This window comes from Tamandua tetradactyla, chromosome 7 (assembly GCF_023851605.1).
Source record: "Tamandua tetradactyla isolate mTamTet1 chromosome 7, mTamTet1.pri, whole genome shotgun sequence".
NCBI lineage: Eukaryota > Metazoa > Chordata > Mammalia > Pilosa > Myrmecophagidae > Tamandua > Tamandua tetradactyla.
The window spans coordinates 141021116-141043998 of NC_135333.1; the positions used below are offsets into that span (position 1 = coordinate 141021116).

The 22883-nt window shown below is 36.7% G+C and overlaps 1 protein-coding gene across 1 annotated transcript in view; it reads left to right on the forward strand.

Moving 5' to 3' along the window:
* TRHDE (thyrotropin releasing hormone degrading enzyme) overlaps positions 1-22883 on the forward strand; it is a 421292-nt gene that overhangs the window by 93663 nt on the left and 304746 nt on the right. The window contains exon 3 of the mRNA XM_077111449.1: positions 10399-10525. Within this exon, the coding sequence (XP_076967564.1) occupies positions 10399-10525 (127 nt within the window). The remainder of the gene's footprint in view (positions 1-10398; positions 10526-22883) is intronic.

Genomic DNA, 22883 nt, shown 5'->3' on the forward strand with positions numbered 1-22883 from the left:
CTAGATTACAGCACTGCCCCAGGCAAGGATGGAATTAAGATATGTCTGAGAGACAGAGTAATTAGTAAGGTTGCTCTTACTAGAGACAGAGTAATTAGTAAGGTTGCTCCAAGTTGTCTTTACTTGGAGCAAGGGAAGGTAGCTCAGGCAAGCTCCAATTGTGGTTTTAATCCTGGTAGAGAGGAGATGGGGCTGACAGAAAAAAAATAAAGTGAAATAAAATAAAGAATCAAGATGGACGATTTTGGAATTGGCATAGCTCAGAGTACTGAAAAGGGGTTGTGCCCCAAGAAAGGGGACACACAGAGTCAGGTACCAACTCTGGCTTTTGACTGGTGAACCTTGGGGCTGGGGACTGGCTCTGAAAAGGGATTTTTTTTCTTCTTTTGCTTTTTAGGAAACAATTCTAAGTAGTTCATTAGAGAAAGCCTCAGGCATTTTATTGTCAGCAGGACCCAGGCAAGGGCAAAGTTAAGATAGGTCTGAGGGACAAAGTAATGAGCAAGTGGGGAAGGTAATTCCCTAAAGGGTGTATCTTCCTCATGAAAACGGGGAGTAGGGCCTAGGTCAGGTGGTAGCTCTCCTTGGAATTCAGACCCCAGAGGCTGGAAAACTGACTTCCTTCTACCTCAGCCTATGTGTCAACCACATCCCTGGCAGGGACAGGGTGTGCTGAGAATTAAAAGCACCACATAACTTTATGCTAGTGGAGAACTGTGAGCTGAAGAGGACTATCTGCTGGACAGGAGAGGAAAACACAGAGTCTAAAGGCTTCATAGGAAAATCTGACAATCTTCTGGATCTCACCCTTATGGAAATGTGATTTTCTTCCTGAGACCTGGGCCTGTCTGGTTTGGGAAAATATGATTGGGTTGATTATATCTGGGGAGATCCTCCTCAATAATAGAATCTATATAGTCAGGGGAAGAACCTGAAAAAAAAAGAGCTGAAAAATTCTGATCAGTTAAACAGAAGCTATGCTAGAGGTCTCAAATAAGTTAAACTGGATGCCAAAGAATAGATAGAGAACAAAGTCAACCAATAAGAAAACCGTAGGTAGAAGAATGAAAATTACCTCCAGAATAAGCTAATCAAGGAAATCAGGTGCCTAGACACCAGAGAAAAACTTTTGAGTCATACTAGGAAAAAGGAAGATAGAGCCCACCCAAAGGAACAAACTAACATTTCAAAGAAGATACAAGAGTTGAAACAACTAATTAAGTATTTTTGAACAGACATGCAAAATTACATCAAAAATCAAATCAACAAGCTGAGGAAAGAAATGGGAAAAGAGATGAAGGATATAAAGAAGACATTGGGCAAAAAATGAAGAAGAATGTGAAAGTTTGAAAAGCAATCCATCACCTACAAGGGAAGCTCAATAAGTCTGTCTGTGGATTTCTCAGCTGAAATCATGGTGATGAGAAGGCCGTGGTATGATATACTTAAGATACTGAAAGAAAAAAATTGCCAAACAACAATACTATATCTGCAAAACTATGCTTCAAAAAGGAGGGAGAATGTCTTATAGAGACTTGTTCTACAAGTAATACTAAAAGGAATACTACAGTCAGATAGGGAAAGACAGAAGAGAGAGGTTTGGAGAAGAATGTGGAAATGAAGATTATCAGGAAGGTAAAAAGAGAGAAGGAGAGAGAAAATAAGATATAACATGTAAAATTCAAAGGACAAATGGTCGAAGAAAGTATTGCTTTTATAGTAATAACATTAAATGTCAATGGATTAAATTCCCCAATCTAAATGAAATAGATTGGCAGAATGGATTATAAAACAGGAACCATCTATATGCTGTCTACAGGAGACTCAGGTTAGACCTAAGGACAAGAATAGGTTGAAAGTCAAAGGTTTCAAAAAGATATTTCATGCAAACAGCAACCAGAAAACAGCAGGGGTAGCTATTTTAATATCAGACAAATTAGCCTTCAAATGTAAAACAATTAAAAGAGACAGAGAAGAACACTATGTATTAATAAAAGGAACAATAGATCATGAAGACATAACAATCACAAGTATTTAAGCACTGAGCCAAAATGCCCCAAAATACATGAAGCACACACTGGCAACACAGAAGAGAGAAGTAGACACCTCTACAATAATTCTTGGAGACTTCATTATGCTGCTTTCTTTGATGGATAGAACATCTAGACAGTTGAGTGGTATGATAAAAGAACTCGATTTAATAGGTAATTATAGAACACTACACCCCACGACAATAGGAAGCACATTTTTCTCAAGAGCTCATGGATTATTCTCCAGGATAGACCACATGTTGGGTCGCAAAGCAAGTCTCAATAAATTTAGGAAGATTGAAATTATACAAAACACTTTCGCAGATCATTATGGAAAAAAGTTGGAAATCTATAACAGGGAAAAGGCTGGAAAATTCACAAATATATATAGGCTAAACAACACATTCTTAAACAACCAGTGGGTCAAAGAAGAAATTACGAGAGAAATAAATAATTCTTGAGGCAAATGAAAATGACAACACAGCATATCAAAACTTATAGGATGTAGCAAAGGTGGTGCTGAGAGGGAAATTTGTTGCCCTAAATTCTTATAAAAAAAGAAGAAGGAATAAAAATCGAGGACTTAGCTGTTCACCTGTGGAACTAGAGAAAGAACAACAAACTAACCCCAAAGCAAACAGAAGAAGAAAGAAATACCAAGAATTAGAGCAGAAATAAATGAAATTCAGAACATGAAAACAGTAGAGAGAATCAACAAAAACAAGTTGGTTCTTTGAGAAAATTAAATCAATGGGCCTTTAGCCAGGCTGACCAAAAAAAAAAAAGAAAGAGAGAGAGAGAATGGATGGAAATAAAGTTAGAAATGGGCTGGGAACATGACTACTGATCCCACAGAAATAAAGGAAATAATGACTGCATACTGTGAGCAACTGTATGCTGAAAAACTAGACAATGCATATGAAATGCACAACCTCCTTGAAAAGCATGAACAACCAACATTGACTTGAGAAGAAATAGAAGACTTCAACAAACATATCAATAATAAAGAGATTGACATGCCAGAAACTTGGGTTCAATTCTGTGGGGGGTGGGAGGGTGGGGTGGGGTGGGGTAAGTTAAGAGATCAAATCAATCATCAAAAAGCTCCAACAAAAGAAAAGTCCAGGACAAGATAGCTTCCCATGTGAATTCTATCAAACATTCAAGAAAGAATAGTACCAATCCTGCTCAAACTCTTCAACAAAATTGAAGAGGAAAAGCTACCTAACTCATTCAGTAAAGCCAAACATCACCCTAATACCAAAGCCAGACAAAGATACTACAAGAAAGGAAAATTACAGACCAATCTCTTTAATTAATATAGATGCAAAAATCCTCAACAAAATACTTCTAAATCAAATCCAGCAGCACATTAAAAGAATTATACACCTTGACCACATGGGATTTATTCCAGGTATGCAAGGCTGGTTCAACACAAGAAAATCAATTAATGTAGTACCCCACATCAATAAATCAAAGTTGAAAAACCATATGATCATCTCAATTGATGCAGAAAAGGCATTTGACAAAATTCAGCATCCTTTCTTGATGAAAACACTTCATATGATAGGAAAAGAAGGGAACTTTCTCAACACAATAAAGGGAATATATGAAAATATATAGCAAACATCATACTCAATGGAGAAAGGCTGAAAGCTTTCTCACTAAGATCAGGAACAAGACAAAAATAGCCACTGACACCATTGTTATTCAAAATGTGTTGAGAGTTCTAACTTGAGGAAGCAGGAAATAAAAAGAAATACAAGATATCCAAATTGGAAGGGAAGAACCGAAACTCTCACTGTTTGCAGTTGGCATGTTATCATATGTAGAAAATCCCCCAAAATCTATAGGAAAGCTACTAGAGCTAATAAATGAGTACGGTAATGTGGCAGAGTACAAGATCAACATGTAAAAATCAGTAATGTTTCTATATACAAGTAAGCAACAGTCTGAAGAGGAAATCAAGAGAAAAATTCCATTTACAATAACAACCAAAAGAATAAAATATTAAGAAATAAATTTAAGGCCACAAAAGACCTACACTCAGAAAACTACAAGAAATTGCTAAAATAAATAAAGAAGACCTAAATAAATGAAAGGACATATGGGTTGGAAAACTAAATATAGTTAAGATGTCAGTTCTATACAAATTAATTTATAGAGTCAGTGCAATACCAATTAAAATCCCAACAACTTACTTTGCAAAAATAGAAAAAACAGTAATTAAATTTATTTGGAAATACAGGGTACCCCAAATAGCTAAAAATATCTAGAGAAAGAAAAAGGGTGGGGGTCTCACATTACCTGACTACAAAGCATATTACAAAACTATAGTACTTAAAACAGCATGGTACTGGCATAGAAATAGATATACAGACCAATGGAATCAAACTGAGTCTTCAGAAATAGGCCATCTCATCTATGGACAATTGATCTTTGATAAGGCTGTAAGACAATAATCCACCTGGGACAGAGCAGCCTCTAATGAATGGTGCTTGGAGAACAGTATATCCATATGCAAAAGCATGAAAGAGGACCCTTATCTCTCACCATATACAAAAATTAACTCAAAGTAGATCAAAGACCTTAACATTAGAGGTAAGAACAAAAAACTTTTAGGGGAATGTATAGGGAAGTATCTTAAAGATATTATGATCAGAGGTGGTTTCCTAGACTTTACACCCAAAGCATGCACATTGAAGGAAGAATAGATAATTGAGGTGTCCTCAAAATTGAATCCTTTTGTGCATCAAAGGATGTTGCCAGAAAAGTAGAAAGTCATTAAACAATGGGAGATAATATTTGGAAACCACGTATCTGATAAATGCTTAATATCCAGAATATATAAAGAGAATCCACAATTCAACAGCAAACAGATAATCAACCCAATTAAAAAATGGGCAAAAGACATGGACAGACACTTTCCTGAAGAGTAAGTACAAATGGCTCAAAAACTTATGAAAGGATGCTCAACTCCTCTGGCTATTAAGGAAACGCAAATCAAAACCACAATGAGATATCTCACATCTACTAGAATGGCCAATTATTAAAAAAAAACAAAAACTGAAAATTACAAGTGCTGGAGAGAATGTAGAGAAAGAGGCACACTTATTCACTGTTAGTGAGAATGTAGAATGCTGCAATTTCTCTGGAAGGCAGTTTGCAGTTCCTCAAGAAGCTAACTATAGACTGTCTTATGATCCAGCAATCCATTACTAGGTATGTATTTAGAGGAACTGAAGGCAGGGACATGAATTTGCACAGGATATTTATAGTGGCATTATTCACGATTGCCAAGAGATAGAAACAGCCCAAGTGTCCATCAGCAGACGAGTGGATAAACAAACTGTGTTATATATGATGGAATATTACACAGTGGCAAGAGAGAATAAAGTCATGAAGCATGCAATAACGTAGATGAAACTTGAGGACATTATTTTGAGTGAATTTAGCCAGAAACAAAAGGACAAATACTATATCGCCTCACTAATGTGAACTAACATTAATGAGCAAAATTTGAGTGTTAATGTTGAGACCACAGGTTTTCATGTGACAGAAAGACGGTAGAGATTGGGCATTTGATGCTGAAGAAATATGGAATGTTCAACAGGATTGATTGTAAAGAATCAGAAATGAATAACATAATATTACTTGATGGTAGCACAGTATTGCAATTACACTGAACAAAGTTGAATGTGAGTATGGATAGAAGAGTAGGCTAGGGGCATTTACGAAACCAGAAGGAAAGATAGAAGAGCAAGACAGAGATTATATAACTTGGCTCAACCTAGAGTGGTCAAAGGTGGTGATTAAATGTGTAAATATAAGAATGCTTTTGCATGAGAAGAACAAATGAATGTCTACATTGCAAGATGCTGAAAATGGCATGGCACATGGAACAAATACAGTCAATGCAACCAAAGTCTATAGTGAACAATATCATTGTAAGATGTTACCAGTAGATGTAACAAAGACAAAATACCAAAGCTAAATGTCAAAAAGAGGGGGATATAAGGGTATTTCTGGTACTGATGTTTCTTCTTTTTATTTCATTTTATTTTTTCATATTTTTATTCTTCATTTTTCTTTTTTTTCCTCTTCTTTTTCCTTTTCAGAAGAAATGGAACTCTCCTCATATATATTGTGGTGCTGAATGCATAGCTAAGTGACTATACTGGGAACCATTGATTATTTATTTAGTATGGATTAATATGATATGTGAATTATACTGTTTAAAAATTAATAGAAAGATACAAGTGTTGGAGAAAATTTGGAGAGAGGGATGTACTGTCCGCTATTCAGTGTTGATAGAGAAATAGAGTGGTGCAGCCCATCTGGAGAGCAGTGTGGTGGCTCCACAGGAGGCTAAGTATAGGTTTGCTGTATGATCATGCAACCCCGTTATTAGGTATACTTTGAAGAACTGAAAGCAGGGACACGAATGGGCATTTGCACATTGGTGGCAGTATTCACAATTTGCAATGGATGGAGTTGGCCTAAGATTAGATTGACTAATGAACAGAGGAGTGAACTGTAGTCTATACACACAATGAAATATTGAGCAGTTGCAGAAAGGAATGAAGTTGTGAGGCACGCAACTAGGTGAATGGGCCAGGAGGGCAGTATGTTGAGTAAAATAAGCCAGAAATGAAAAGACAAACATTATAATACCTCACTAATATGGAGACAAACATTATAATGCCTCACTAATAACTATAATATGCAAATTCTGAGAACTTAATCTAAGATCATAGATTATCAGGGGAAGGCTATTGTAAAAGTTCCTAGATTGTAAAATCTATTCCTGAGTTGTGACCATTATTTTTAAATTCTGACATGCTGAGCTCTTTGTGTATAACCTTGTCAGGTCCTGGAATTTTGGGTATCAGTGTGACACCTGAGATTCAGAGCTAGATTTCCGCAGCTCTGAAAGTCAGCATTATGCCATGCAGCAACTGTTAGAAAAGCTGACAAAGAGATCAGACTTCAATTATAGTTATGAATGAAGCAGATCTGGTTAGGGCTAAGGGAAATCAGACTAAAGGGTAAAAGATGATACTTCAACTTCTGCGTAAGACAAAGGGAAATGGTGTATATTTGGTACAAAATTTATGTTTTCTGTAGCATGCTTTCTAATTTAAGTTGTATGGCCATTTATCCGAGCACCATTATTACATGGAACCTTTTATAAGGAGTGAGATTTTGTTGGTTTATACAGGTTAGTGTGGTTCTCCAATACATTTCAGAGTAACTTGGATAGAGAATAAACAAGTATTTGCAAAGCCTGCTTGAGAGACTGGGAATAAATGTGAAAATACTTAACTTACCCACCTGGGGAATTCCAGATAGTCTTGCAAGCACTGGGGACTACCCATTTAATAGGCTAAACCCTCAATCTTGGGGCTTGCCCTTGTGAAACTTATTCCTGCAAAGGAGGTGCTAAGCCTACTTATAATTATGCCTAAGTGTCACCCCGCTAGAGAACCTCTTTTGTTGGTCAGGTATGGTCTCTCTCCTGAAGCCAGCTCGGCAGGTAAACTCACTGCCCTCCCCCCTACATGGGACATAACTTCAAGGGATGTAAATCGCCCTGACAACATGGAACATTACTTCTGGGGATGAGCCTGGCCATGACATCATGGAATTGAGAAATCCTTCCTGACCAAAAATGGTTGGAGAAATGAAACAAAATAAAATTTATAGAGAGATTTCAAATAGAGTTGAGAGCTCATTTTGATACATTATATAGATATCCCTTTTTAGTTTTAATAAGTTAGAATAGCTAGAAACAAATACCTGAAACTGTTTAACTGTATTCTAGTAGCCTTGCTTCTTGAATATGATTGTATAATTATATAGCTTTTATAGTGTGACTGTGATTGTGAAAACCTTGTGACGGACACTCCTATTATGCAGTATATTATGCAGATGAGTAAATAGGACAATGAATAAATAAATAATGGAGGGAGATAAGGGACATTGGATGTTTGGGGTTTTCTTTTACATATTTTATTTTAATTTTTATTCTTACATGTATTCTTCCTTTGGAGTAGTGAAAGTGTTCAAAAATTGATTGTGGTGGTGAATGCACAATTATATGATGATACTGTGAACCACTGATTATACACTATGAATGATATGTGTGAATGATTATATACAAATATGTTTCAGTAAAATTGCATTAAAAACACTTAGCCCATGTTGAGGTGCCAAATAAATATTTATTGAAAGAATGAGTGCACAAATGAATGAATTACTATCTGTCGTATGTGTTGTTGGTGGATAGCCTAGATCTTCTTTACTATTTGATGTTCCCATACCCCACTGCTTTGCTGCCAACAGCTCACACCTGAACCTTCTTCAAGAGGCTACCCTTGGCCCACTAGAAGTGTGTCATCCAGATTCTCCCAGTACTGGAAGTGTCTGGAATTTTGTGTCCTCCGCTTGGCAACCAGTAGTCAATGACTGACTGGTGCGGTAGTGTGGAAGCTAAGCTCTCTTGCCTCAAGGTAGGGCAAACTCTTCAGTGTAGTTTACACTCTAGAGTTCTATCTGGGATCATGCTGAAGCCAATACTAACTTGAAATAGCACTCTTCTTTTTGCTTCCTTACTCTTCTTTGTACTGCTTCTCCCACTGTCTTATAGGTTCCACTGGTAGAATTTCCTTATTAAATCAATTGCATACTCATCCTTGTCTTAGGGTCATCTTTTTGGGTACTCTACTTAAGGCTTTGAATGTTTAGAGAACAGTTGATGTTAGGGAGAGGGAATCATAATCACTGTTTCTCAAAGAGTACCAGGTTATACATGGATTCTCTGGACAGTTTTGGTTTTATCCCATTGCCAGCCTGAGCTGTAGGTGATAGCGAACTGCAGGTGCTAGTGAAAAATTTGATATTTAGTTTAGTTGTTAGATGGTGATAGATTCACAATTTTAGTAAATAATTGTTTTTTAATTCAATGCATATAGCTTGACTGACTGGTAGTGTTGACTGATAGGAATGACTTTGTTTCTACTAGTGATATTTATTGTAAATATGTTATTTGGTAAGTGGGTTATTGAATTACACTTCTTTCTAATCTAAAGTCGCATGTTTTCTTCACTTTCTACTTTTTTTGATTATACACTTCCCTTCTCTCACTCCTTTATCATGGATAATAATTAATTATATAACCAAATGTTATGATTAAGTACAACTTTCTTTTGTCTTCCTGTTGAATATTAATACACATTTCCATATACTCAGTAAAGCATTTATTTTTTCTAGTCAGATTTAAAACAAAACAAACAAAAAACTCCCTAATATGTAAAATGAAATTACAGGTAATGTGTTTTAGAACGAAAAAGTACTTTAGAATCCATTTGGTGACCAATTCGTTCATTTTATAAATGAGTAAATTTGAGACCCAAAGAGACTAAGTAATTTGTTCAATTATCACTCAGCTTGGTTAAGGGCAGAGTAGGACTAAAACCCAACTCCCAGGCCACTGTGCTCTCTACTCTGGCAGAAAATACATGTTTCTTATTCACACAATTGATATGAGGATTAGGGACCACTTCTGTGAAAAATAGATTTAGCCTTTGGAAAGAAAGATGCTGGATTGCTTTATGAAAGCTTTATGAAATCTAATCTCATTTTAACCTTTTCTATACAATTGTTAATTTTGTTCAGTTTTATGTCACTTGCCTTAGGCTTTTTTTTTTTGGCCAAGAACCAGATAATATACAACATTTGATTTAAAAATCAATATTAAGTATCCGGATTGTGTTAAAATATGAATTACTTCAGCTGGTTTGAAGCCGGGGGCAATTGCAGACAGGCTTCTAGTATGGTGATCATTTATGCACATGAAAGAGTTTTCTATCCCTAGTTTGCATATTGGGAATAAGGACAGTTGGTTCCAAAGAAAAGAAGGAAGCATAAATTATATTTTGCTCAGCTTGGTAATACTTCCAAAGCTTTATACAATGTGTCCTTAACAAATCATGAATTTTCTCTCCTGCCAAGCCCCCATATCCTGCCTACATTCAGCATAGCCAGGGACCCATTATGCTAAGCCATTGTACCTTCATATCTCTAGTGAGCACATGTAAGTGATAACTTTGTATATTTATTTTGATGCAAGGTATATAAATTTTCTCTATGTAGTCTTGCAAAGCGAAGAAATTGTAACTTGCTCAACTTGGTTACTTTAATTGTTTAAGTTTGGTTCTTTTAGCCACAGCATGCTTTGAAAATATGAACAAGAATACTCTCTAATTTTTGTAGTATTCAGAGTGATTTTCATAGGTTCATATTTTCAGGAAAGATAAAACTTGAGTACCGAAAAGTTAAAGTAACTATTATATGTATTTTTAATTAGGTCCGATTATATGCAAGACCTGATGCCATCAGAAGAGGATCTGGAGACTATGCTCTCCATATAACAAAGAGATTAATAGAATTTTATGAAGACTACTTTAAAGTGCCCTATTCCTTGCCAAAACTAGGTAAGAATTTTCTTGGTTATTTAACTGGAAAGACTCCTTACAGGTGGAATTTCTTTATATGTTTATTTGAGATATTCTGGGAGCATACACATTCCAAGCATTATATTTTTAGAGAAGATGAGGAAAAAAGAATAATTTTTTCTGAAGAAGCAAAATAAAATTTAGCATTTCTGGAGTGTGGCCATAAAATGCTCATAGGGTTTGAGGAAGATGTTATGTAAGTTTAGGATTAGGAAAGATAACTAAAATAGCTATAATTTATTGGAACTGTGCTATAGATGAGGTGCTTGTCAACATCTCTTATTTAATCCTCAAACTACCATATGCGTTAGGTACTGTTTCACTATTTCCCACATAGGGGAATTGAGGAATTGAGACACAGGGAGCTTTCCATTCATTCAGACAGTCAGTAAGTGAGTGAAGGAACTAAGATCTCAACTCAGATTTGGATGACTTTCTGAACTGTTTTTTTTGCACTGCAAAGGCATTCATTTATTAGTTTTGCTTACCTAATTCTGAAATATTGTACCTCAGTGTATTAGTTATCCTTTAGGTTATAGTTATTGAATCATATTTTTAGTCTATAGTTACAGTAAATAGAATTAAAAAAGAAAGAGAAGGGAAACTTTTTAATATTTCTGAAGATGGTGTTCATGATCAATGTTCTTATGTTTCCACCTTTTACAAAGAGGATATGCTCAATAATTGTAGAATGAATAAATGAATTATTTTTGTTATCCTAATTTAAATGAGACTGCTCTTGCTGGAGAGGGAACAACGACTTTCCAGAAAGTTGGGAGAGACATACCCATTAGAAATGCTGAAGTTCTTTTTCCTTCTCAGCAAACCTCTTTTGAAATATTACATCGTCGTTCCTTTGTTCCATCCTTTCTGACTCTCCATTCTTTTTCCTTCCCAAGAACATTTTTGATAAGTACCCACATAAAAGGTAATGCTCATTGGCAAGAATAAAGTGCTTATTCCATCAAAAGTGTTAGCATTTGAACCGCAGGTTCTCCTCCCTGGAAAACTGGGCCTATTTCATTAAAGTACTTGCTTGCTGCTTAGCTTTATTGGTCTTACAATGAGTCGTTCAGAAGTAGATATAATAGTTGATATTATTATCATCACTGGGTGTGGCATACATTTTTAATGGTGATATTACAAAATTCTGAAGTCTTCTTGAAGTATATGCTCTTAAAATCCACAGGTAAGGTTTATTTTAAATAGGGCCTACGTTCTGTTTTGCTTTGTTTTATTTTGTTTCTTTCCTTTCCCCTTATATCAATTTCCCTATTAGAATTTGATACACTGAAATCTCCCTGGTAGGCACCTGGGGCAGAAAGGAATACCTGACCTCATTTGCATGGGAGGTGACACTGTTCTCTATTCCACATTGAAACTAGCTGGGAACTTCCCAGCTTGATCCTAATGTAAAATTCACCAGCGCTTATGTTGCAAGTTCAACAAGAGAAATAAAATGTGGATCTTTCTCTGTCCCCTTCAGACCAGTAATTAGCAGAGGAACTCAATTTACAACTTCAGGGGGTTCCATATAACTGTCAGTTTGCAGCAGGAAGCATTTCGGTTCCACTATTTCACTCACAATTGAACCATGCAGGCTTTCATCTGTAGAAAAGAGCTTTGTTCACCATTACTATTACTTGTTAAGCTGCCTTATGGTGTATATAATTGTATGATTTGACTTACCCCAGCACCCTCTTTTTTATGTGTCTAGGGGAGTTGCCACAGCCCATGGTGCTTTGTAAAATTTCTCTTAAAGTTCCACATATTTTATGTCTCTATAGACATTTAGGTTTTTATATTAATGGATTTATAAGTCTGCTTTCTAAATGCCCTTTATATAAAAAAATGCTTAACAGCAGAAGCATTTTGACAAAGCTTTACCTTCCATTGTACATTATGAATAATATTTTTGGAAAAATAAATTCTATGGAAACCAGTCCAGTCTTTTGTTCATGATGTATGCAGATGTATCCTAGATATCAGCTGCTGTTGCCTTGGCCTTCAAATCCCTCTAAGATGGTTTTCTGTTTCTATCCCACTATTCTTTCCTTCCTTCCTTCCTTCCTTCTTCCTCAAATCCTTCTTTCCCTCATTTATTCTGCATGTATTTACTGAGTACCTACCATATTGTGGACACTTTTCTGTGTGATGGGAACATTGAAGTGAATAAAAGGAAAAATCCACTCCCCACTCCTGGGCCTACATTCTATTAGGAGGAGACAGGCATTAAAGCAATAAGTAAAATATAGAGCCCATAAGATGGAGATAAGTGTCATTAAAAGCAAAGCTAGAAAGAAGGGATAGGAAGTCATTGGGGCTAGATGGGACATGTGAAAGGGCTGAATTTTTTTAATATGGGTGATCAAAGAAAATTTTGTCGTAAGGTAGCTTTTGAGCAAAGAATTTAAAGGGGTGAAGCAGTAAACCCAATGGCTATCTCAGGATAAGTGCTGTAAGCAGAGAGAACAAACAGTGTGCAGCCCTTGAGGTGAGAACTTTCCTGGTGTACCTGAGGAATTCCAAGGAAGCAGGTGTGGCTGGAGCAGAATCAGGAAAGGGGTCAGAGGAAGGAGATGAAGTCAAAGTGAGTGCCAGGTCATAGAAAGTCCACATGCTGCGGCAAGGACTTTGCCTTTTGCTCTGAGTGAGATGAGCATTCACTGGTCAGTTTTGAGCAAAGGCTTTACATGATCTGGCTTACTTTGCAAAAGGAAAGTAAAGTGGCTGGGTTAAAAATACACTGTTGGGCAGCGGTTCACATTTGGAGACAATTTTGCACCTGGGCACATTTGGTGATGTTTGGAGACATGTTGGATTGTCACACCTGAGTGGTAAGGGCTGAGGATGGTGCTCTTCATCCCACAATGTAGAGGACAGTCCTTCACAATAAGGAGTTATTGCACCCAGAATGGCAATAATGCTGAAGCTGAGAGACTCTCCTGCAAGGGGGAAAGGGCAGAGGCATGAAAAACAATTAAGAAGTTGAGGTAAAATTCAGGCAAAATATGATTCTCACTTAAACTAGGATGTTAACAACGAGATAGTTAGAAGTGTTGCACTTCCAGATCTATTTTGTGGGTAGGGACAATAGACAATAGTATTTGCAGATGAATAGGATGTGTGTGTGGGAGAGAAAAGAGGGGTCAAGGGAGACTCTAAGGTTTTTGGCCTGAGAAGGAATGACCATTTACTGTGATGGAAAGACTGTAGGAGGAGATATTTTTGGGGGTTGGCATGTCTATTAAGCATTTAGTGACACCTTAATGTCTGTTAGACATTCAAGTAGACAACTGAATTTGTAAATGTAGGGTTTGGGTGAGTGGACTGACTATATATGTATTTATATGTATATATAATATATGAAGCTAAGTGAGAATGGAATCACTGAGGCAATGAGAGCAGATAGAAAAGATATTAGGTACGAGGAAGGACTGATGCAGCGTTCAGAGATTACAGAGATTAAAAGCCAGTAAAGGCTATTGACAAGGAACAATTGATTGAGGCTTTAAGGAAGCCATGCATATGTGTGTTTTGACTTTAAGAGTGTGAAGGTTGCTAGTGACCTTGACGAGCAATTACAGTGGATTGTTGGAGCAAAAAGGCTTTATGGGTGTGTTCACGAGATAACTGGAACAGGAGGGACGGTGGCTAGAGACGGTGAAAGTGGACCAGTGATCAGCATTTCTGCAAATTCCCAGGGGGAAACATGTTGGGAAAAGAGGAAGAAAGGCGAAAGACCCTAAATAAGAGCTATTCCTGCCTATCTGATATCATCCTTACGCCTCAGGTCTGTTCCTACACGAAACCATGTTAATGTAATGTGGAACTGGCTGCTTTCTTTGATTTCCAGTCGAAAACCTCCCAAATTCAAACAAACAAACAAGAAAACTCTCCCCCAGTTTAACTGACTGTGCTGAAGCTTTGGAGAGGATTTGTATATGAATGAAGGGGGCGCCGAAAATTTAGTAGTGGATCCTCCTTTTCTTAAAAGTCAGCTTGTTGTTCTGTCTTAAACTCCGCCATTACCTCTTTCTTCTCTTATCCTCCCTTCCCAAGTTCCTTTTCAAATTTAATGCTGAGTAGTTTAACTTGCTCCACTGTGGCCTCATCTTATGTTAGCTTATCTTTAAGGATATGAGTTTCCATCCCAAGTGGTTTATCAAGATAGTTCCCTAACAATTCTTAGGGTTGCTTTTAGGACAATAATTTACTCACTTTCTTATGGAAAGATGTTCCTTTAATACTGTTAAGCTGAAACAGGCAACCAGTGTGCACTGACTGATGATTCCTTTTTAAATCTTTTAAGTAATTAAAACTGTTCGTATAGGTGTGCAGAAATGTTCTACTTCTTGGTTTTAAGTTATAATGGAAGTTATAGGGTCTATTTGATACAATACAGCAAGCCTTTTTATTTCTTTTGTCCTATTTCCATGGAACCTTTAAGAGGCATTGAATGCTATTTTAAAAGATGGTTGTCATAAAAATATAAAAAATTAAGTTATCATTTTTCCTCTTCTCTCAAAGATATATAGATAACAACAACAACAATTACTTATATCCCTTTTAAGGACTTTGTACATTCGAATCCATGTAATCTTTACTAGAGTCTTTTGAGGTAGTCCCTGTTATTTTCTCATTTTCCAGATGAGGAAACTTCAGCTGTTAGTAACTAAATAATGTGCTCAGATCACAGAGCAGAAATTAATTAATCTAGAATTCAAACCCAGGTTGTCTGGCTCTGGAGTCTTGGGATTCTGCTAAAACAGCTTTCAAATATTCTAAAATTTCAGAGACTAAAATATGGGCCACCTTAATAAACTAGATAATCTGATTGCTAGAGGAATACTGTAATGACTATTTTTGTCACAATTTTTGTAGAAAATCTGGAAACTTAAAATATATAAAGAAGCAGATATATTGTAATTCATAATTTTATCACAAGATATATTTGAGTATTTCAAGTGTGGTTTTTTTTCATGAATGTTTTATAAATTAATTAGGGGGCAGATGAAGTGACTCAGAATTGTTGGAATATCTTGTTATTCAGCCTATTTAGATGCCAATTAATTGTGGCAGATAGTTTCCAGTTTTCTTTTGCTGCTGCTCTGTAATTTGGAAGTCAGTAAGGTTTGTAAAGTACTTTACTTTATTGCTTCTTTTCAGGACAATTTACCTACCTGGCACAATGCTGCCATTGTAAAGAGTGCACAGATAATTTGTAACAACAATTTCTGCCCTCAAGGAGATTGTGGTTTTGTTTAGGAGAGAATACAGTATTTACAGGGATGAATGGATTAGAGACTCAATATGGTATATAATCAAGCACCCAAATTTTGTAGGGTAAATATATAGTATCATGTTAGGGGATCATTGCACAATATACTCTAGGCATGAAATGCATATAAAAGAAGTCTTATCTCAACTCAGTCCTGGAAAAGAGACAAGGATTTATATGGGAGGTAGAGAAGAATAGGATGGGGAGAAGTCATTCTGATAATTGTGTAGGAAGAATGTTCATGGATTTCTCCTTGTAACTTGTGCTCTAGGTATCATATTGACAGGGTTTATTTATTTTTATATAATGGAATGGATAAGGTATGACCTAAATTGCCCTTTTGAATTTCACTAATAGGAGAGGCTAGCTTGAATGACTGTTTTGTTGTTGTGGTTGAAATTATGACACATCCATGTCTTTATTGTGATGAAGTTGATGAAGATGATGATGATGGTTTACTACTTGCAGATAATAAAGTTTTGGAGGTTTTTAAAATTTCTTAATGTATTTATATTGGCTGTTAAATTTTTGCTCTCAATTACTTTTTTTCTTTAATTCATAACTATTGATTTAGTGCCAATTATGAAATACTATTTCCATCCTTGATCATGCGTATCATAATTGAATTATTGTTTGAGACTTTGTTAATGTAGTTTTAGGTATGACTTTTCTTACCTTTGCTTAGACATTGGGTTACACAGATACTGAGTACCATGTTTATGTTTTGTTGAGGGCTACAATCAGTACTGCTCTTTAAAATAAAATCTCGGGGGGCTCTTCATTTAGTTTAGCCTAATTCTGTAAAATGTGAATTCTCCTATAAAATGCTTCCTTTCAACCAGAACTCCTCAAAGTATTTGAACTTACAATGGAGCTATTTAATCTTATGGCTTCTCAGTAGAAACTAACTTAAGGTTCTTTTTGTGGGTTAACATTTTTTTAATATCTTCTTAGGAAATCAGATGAGGCAATATATTCCTTTCTAGTTCACTATGTACCATAGAGGAGTAAGTTTCTTCAAATGACTTAGTTCTTTTCCTCTCTTTGGAATCAAATCCTACCTTAGAAGGGTAGTTTATTTCTGAAAAATGCTTCATGGGGTGATTTTCTCAAAATTAAAAGAGCAAGTACCGTTTCTTTCAATGAGAGATAATTTTATGCATTCCTAACCCCCACCTTGACAGCTATTTGTGCTAAAGTATTACCAACTCCTATTAAAATGGACACAGTTACTTCAATATTTAATAGTTATTTTAATGCAATTTAACAAGGCATTTTTCTCTTCATTAATTATTCTATATATGGTCATTTATTCTTGTTAAGCTATTTTGCAACTATTACATGCTATACGATTCCGAGACTAAACTAACAAAGAAAACATACATATGACACTCGATGTTTATATTAACCACTAATAAAATTAAAAACAACCAAGAAATGAAGCACCAAACATAATGATAAAGACAAAAGTTTATTGAAACAATGCATTTTAGTAGGAATGACGTATGAGAGATTATTACTGGTATAAATTAGCACACACCAAGTATACTGAGTGGACAATTTAAAGAAACACAAACATCCATAGAACTGAATTAATAAATTCAACAAGCATTTATTGAGTAGTTACTATGTACACTGAACTGAGCAATGATAACTGATGGCCTCTTCTACTAAAACCTTAAATTTGTAAAGGTAAGTTTTTATCATCTTTTGCTAACTTTTCAGTATTGTTACATAGCCAGTCTGCTTACTGCCCTACTGCCCCCTTTTCTAGTTGTAAGAGTTTCAGAACTTCATATAGGTTTAGGTTTACTCCTGAGCATATGTTCACGGATTCAATCAGGTTCTTGTGAAAGATTGCTTCTCATCCTGAAAATTGTTAGGTCAGGGGAATGGGGGGGGGGCACTACAACTGCAGCTGCGGAGGCTGTGTCGCCCCTCCCAGCATGACTTCCGGAACCGCCCCTTCCGGACATCACCTGACCCAGTTGCTTAAAACTGCCCACGCCATCACCCAGGTGCAGACTCACCTCCCTCCATCTTGGATTGGGTGAGCTCAGTCCGGGAGCGCCAAAATAAGCCCTCCCCCTTTAAATTCCCTCGTCTTATGTTCCTTCTTTTTCACCCTTTTGCCTCCTAAACTCATAAAAATAAGTGCAATATTAGGCAGTGCTTAACTTCATCAGGGTATATTTATCAAAAGGCCTTCAAGGCATTGCTTTACATATTCCGACAGAGGTACTTTGTCCTTATAACTTTGGGGTTGTTAGGAAATAACTGGTTCCCATCTTTTCATATTTAATCATTGCTTAAGTCTTGTGCCAAATGCTCTGCCTTCATTCGTGTTGTTGTGGATCAACTGGTGTTACTCCAGCAATGGACACTTCCTTCCTCTGTGTACCATTTCTCATCTTCTCTCATCAAGGACTTCACCGCAGCAATTCTCCTCTCTCTACTGAAGCTTCAGTTTTCCCTCTTATTTGAATTTTCCCCGTTATCATTAAAAATATGGTGCTAGTTCTTTCAGCATTAACATACGTATGTGTGTACACACACACACACACACACACACACACACACACACACACACATTCTTCCGCTACTGCACCATATTTCTCCTTCCTTTTACAGTCAGAGTTCTTGAAAGCATTGTTTCACAGCACTGACTTCAGTTTCTCTCTTTTGCTTGTCTCTTGAATGCACTCTGCATCAGGCTTTTGCCTCCTACACTCCGCTAAAACTGCTCCTGTCAAGTTCAATAATGCCTCCACGTTGCCAAATCCAGTGGTCAATTCTCAGTCTTCATCTTAAACTGTCAGCAGTATCTGACACAGCCATTGTCTCCAACTCCTCAAAACATATTTTTCAGGGTAACATGTTTTCCTATTTTAAAAAAATTTTTTCTCCTAATCACTGGCCGTTTCTCCCCATTCTGTTTTCTTTCCTCCTCACTTCTCTAGCGGCTTAATACTGGAATAACCCAGGACTCGGGGTTTGGACCTCTTTTTGCTGCCTAGGCCAGTCCCTTGGCACTTTATTCGCTCCCATGATTTTAAATATCATCTGCTGGTTCTGATGACTCTCAGATTTACATGTCCAGCCTTGTTCTGTCTCCTCATCTCCAAATTCCTATATTCTACTATTTGACATCTGTATTTGGATGCCTAATGAGTAGCTCAAAAATTAAAATATTCAGTTTTATATGTATGTGTGACAGTACATTATTTTAATCTGTGAAAAAAAAAGTTCACTTTTGAGACTCCAGGTCTTCAACCACTGTCTTAGACTCTCTGAAGTCTTTCCCATCTCAGTGAAGGGCGTCTCTATCCCTTCACAAGTTATTTAGGGAAAAAGCAACAAAAACCAACAAAAAACGAACTTGAATGTACATTCCTTTACTCTCTTGTCCCACATCAAAATCATCAACAAACCCTGGCAGCTGTGCATTCTAAATACATCCAGAATCTGATCACCTACCACCATTTCTACAGCTGCTACTCTCATCTGAGTCCCCATGCTTTCTTGCCTGGGTCAAGATTCAATCTCTATGAAATTTGGAGTTGAAGTACTATGTGAATGTGAGTTATTTTGAATATGCAGAGTTTTGGGGAAGGATGTTGGATGTTGGCTGTAGGTGGTGATGTTGCTCTCATGCTCAAAGCTTCCTGTGATTTCAAATCATTCATAGACTAGAATCCAGACTTCTTCCTTTGGTCTGCAAGACCCTGCATAATCTGGTCCTGGCTGCCATTTCAATTTCATTTCCCGCTTCTGCTTGCTCGCTCTGTTCTGCCTGCACTGCCCTCCTTATTGTTTCTCCAATACATCAAGCATACTTCTTCCTTGGCCCTTGCGCTTAACACTTTCCCTTCAGGTATGTATACAGCTGAAATGCCACCTTTCTGTCCAGGTCTTCTCGATCCACTTCCCACCCTGCCAGTAAGTTGCAGTCTCTCTGTTCACTTCCTATCTCCCTGCCTGCTTGTTAGGGTTTGAATTGTATCTCTCCAAAAGATAACATTGAAGTCCTAATTCCCAGCACCTCAGACCTTAACTGAAAATAGGGTCATTACAGATGGAACTAAGCAAACTAAAATGAGATCATTCTAGAGTAGGGAGAACCCCTATTCCAACATGACAAACATCTTAAAAAAAGGAAAGAGGAGACATAGAGATACATAAACAGAGAAGACTGCCATGTAATGCCAGGAGCAGAAAATGAGTTATACCTTGAGCCAAAGAACAACAAACACTGATCATCACCAGAAGCCAGGAAAGAGGCATGAAACAGATTCTTCCCTACAAAGTTGAGAGGGAGCCTGGCCTTTTCGACATCTTGATTTTGGGATTTTAGCTTCCAGAAATAAATTTCTGTTGTTTAAAGCCCCCTAGCTTGTGGCGCTTTGTTATGCAACTCTAGGAAACTAACACACTGCATTATTTTTCTCCATGAAAACATTTTATTTCTCACTTGACATGTATTTATGTATTTCTTATTTATTTTATTTATCATCTGTCCCTGTCTGTCCCCCAACACAGTGTAGGTACTGTGAAAGCAGATATTTTTGTCTGTTGTTCACTGTTCTGTTCCCTCTGCCTAGAATAGTGCCTGGCCCAAGGTAGGTCCTCAATAAATGTTTATTGAATGAATGAGTGATTGCCAACTCTCTCCTGTTTTAAAAATCTTTACCACATAGGAGAGGGAGGAAAGGCAAAGCTTTAGCCACTTTGTAAATAAAATGAAATATGATTTTCTTTTTAATAAAACAAACAAATAATGGTGATTTACCTTTCAAAGTCCCAAGGAAGTTCCTTTTTGATAAATAGAAGTGGAAGGGATGAGTTGCAGCCAATTTATCATTAAGAATCCATGTAATGGAAATTGTTGGCAAAAAATGAATGGCTTGGTATCTGGAAGAAGTATTGAGCTTTTGTTTTATTCTGCTGGCAATCCTAAAATGAGACCATTAAAGAAGTGTGTTTTGCATCTGGGAGGTTTTTGTAATCCAGCAATGAAACTTGTATCCATCTGTCTATTAGCTCTTCTCCCCATGTTGTTCTTTGAACCAAAAACAGCATTTATTCATGCATTTGACAAATATTTATTGAATACTATATACTGGACACTGTTCTACTAGGAACTGGAGAATTAGTAACTAACACACAAATCACTGTGTCATTGGTCTTACATTTTATTGGGGAGGTAGGCAGATGATGAAATAAACTAATATATATATATATATATATATATATATATGTATTATGTTAGGAACTGATAACTTCTATGGAGAAAATAAAATAAATTGATTGAAATGTTTGGGGGAGGGGAGTGCAGTTTTAAGCAGGGTTCATGGTCAGGGAATGCCTTGCTGAAATGGTGATTTGACACTTGAGCCAAAATCTGAAAAAGTTGAGGGCTCTTAAGGTGGGAGATTGTCTGACTTGTTGGAGAAATCACAAGGAGATCAGTGTACCTAGAACAGGATAAGTGAGATTGAGAGTAGGTGAGATTAAGTCTGCCAAGGAATTGTCTCACATGGGGAAAGATCTGATTCATTGGCCATTGAATGACACACACTTTAATTTTGATCAGAGGAGTGATATGGGATGACATATTTTTTAAGGGATCACTTTGCCTTATGTAGAATACTTTTGTGGAGCAGGGAGAAGGTGGTGGATGCAAAATCAGAAGCAGAGAGAGGCTACTGCTTAAATCTGAGAAATAAATATGTTTCGGCCAGGCTGGTAGCAGTGGAGGTGGTGAGAAGTGGGCAGATCGTAGATATGTTCTGAAAGCAGAACCACAAGTTTTGCTGTATTAAATTAGGGCTTCAAATGGAGGCTTAATTGTTGGTTCTTCTGAACTACAGCTTAGAAGGTTGTAACTAGCTTGAGAAGGTAGGAGGTTTCCTCTTTTATTTTACCCCAATAGCTTATTTTCCTGTGTAACCACAGTGAAGGGGCACAATCTTTTTATGTCTCCTATCTCCTTCTTGGTTATTTGGAGTTCCCTAAACAAGATAATTTATATTTTCTGTATTTTCCAGAGCAGCTGTATTTAGAATAACGGTTGTAATAATCATTTTAGAGTGAGTTGCTTCCTTCAGTGGCCATTGGTCAATCTGGAGTTAATTACAGCCAAATAGCTGTCCAAACCTGAGAGGGGAGGGCATTTTCATTAAAGTCTAGGCTGGGGATTACGACTGACAGAAGCACTGCCAATGAGGCACTTTAAAAAGAAAAGGTGACCATGCCCATACACTTTAGAGCCTAAAATAGCTTATATTGAGATCAGTAAGTTTTTCAAAATAGCTTCATTATGAGAAACTGAAACTGAGGGATAGTTACGTAAATGAGGGCTGAAGCTTCTAAAAGTCGATTAAGGCAGAGTGCGCAATAAGAGAGAAATAGTCAAAATATATTTTCTTCTTCTCCTTGTTCCAGTATTCTTGTGACAGTCGTTTTTGCATTCAATTCAGAAGCTTTCTTGCCCATTTCCAATCTAAGGATGCACAGTGATACTTATAGATTACCACTTCTAAAGGTTAGGAATGTTGAGTGGTTATCATCTTCAGGACATCCTTTTACTGTTGATGTGTAGGTCTTCAGATCTTGTCAACTAATGAAGGGTTAAAAAAATGTCCTTGCTGTAAACCCTGGAACATCTGCTTGTTAATTTGTAGGGGTAGAAGCAGACGGGCTATTGTTACCTGACTGAGGTGTACTGAGTTCGTGTACTGTCTTGTCTAATCTGGGAGGTGGGTTCTTAGCATATCATGTAAAATTAAACTTTAATGATATTGTAGGATTTTTACAAGAAAAAAGGAATTCAGAAAAAAAAGTTTTCCAAGTAATAAAAAGGTGACAAAATCATTTTGAGAATGATTTTTAAAAAATAAAATCAGTTCTTTTGAAAAAAAAACTATGTCTTTATCCACCATGACACTTCACTGGGGGATCTGGGATAGAGATGGAAACTTTTTGAAGAATTTCAAATGGAAAATATATGACTGATCCAACTTTTAGTCTTAAAGCCTTTCACTGCTGTCTTTGAGA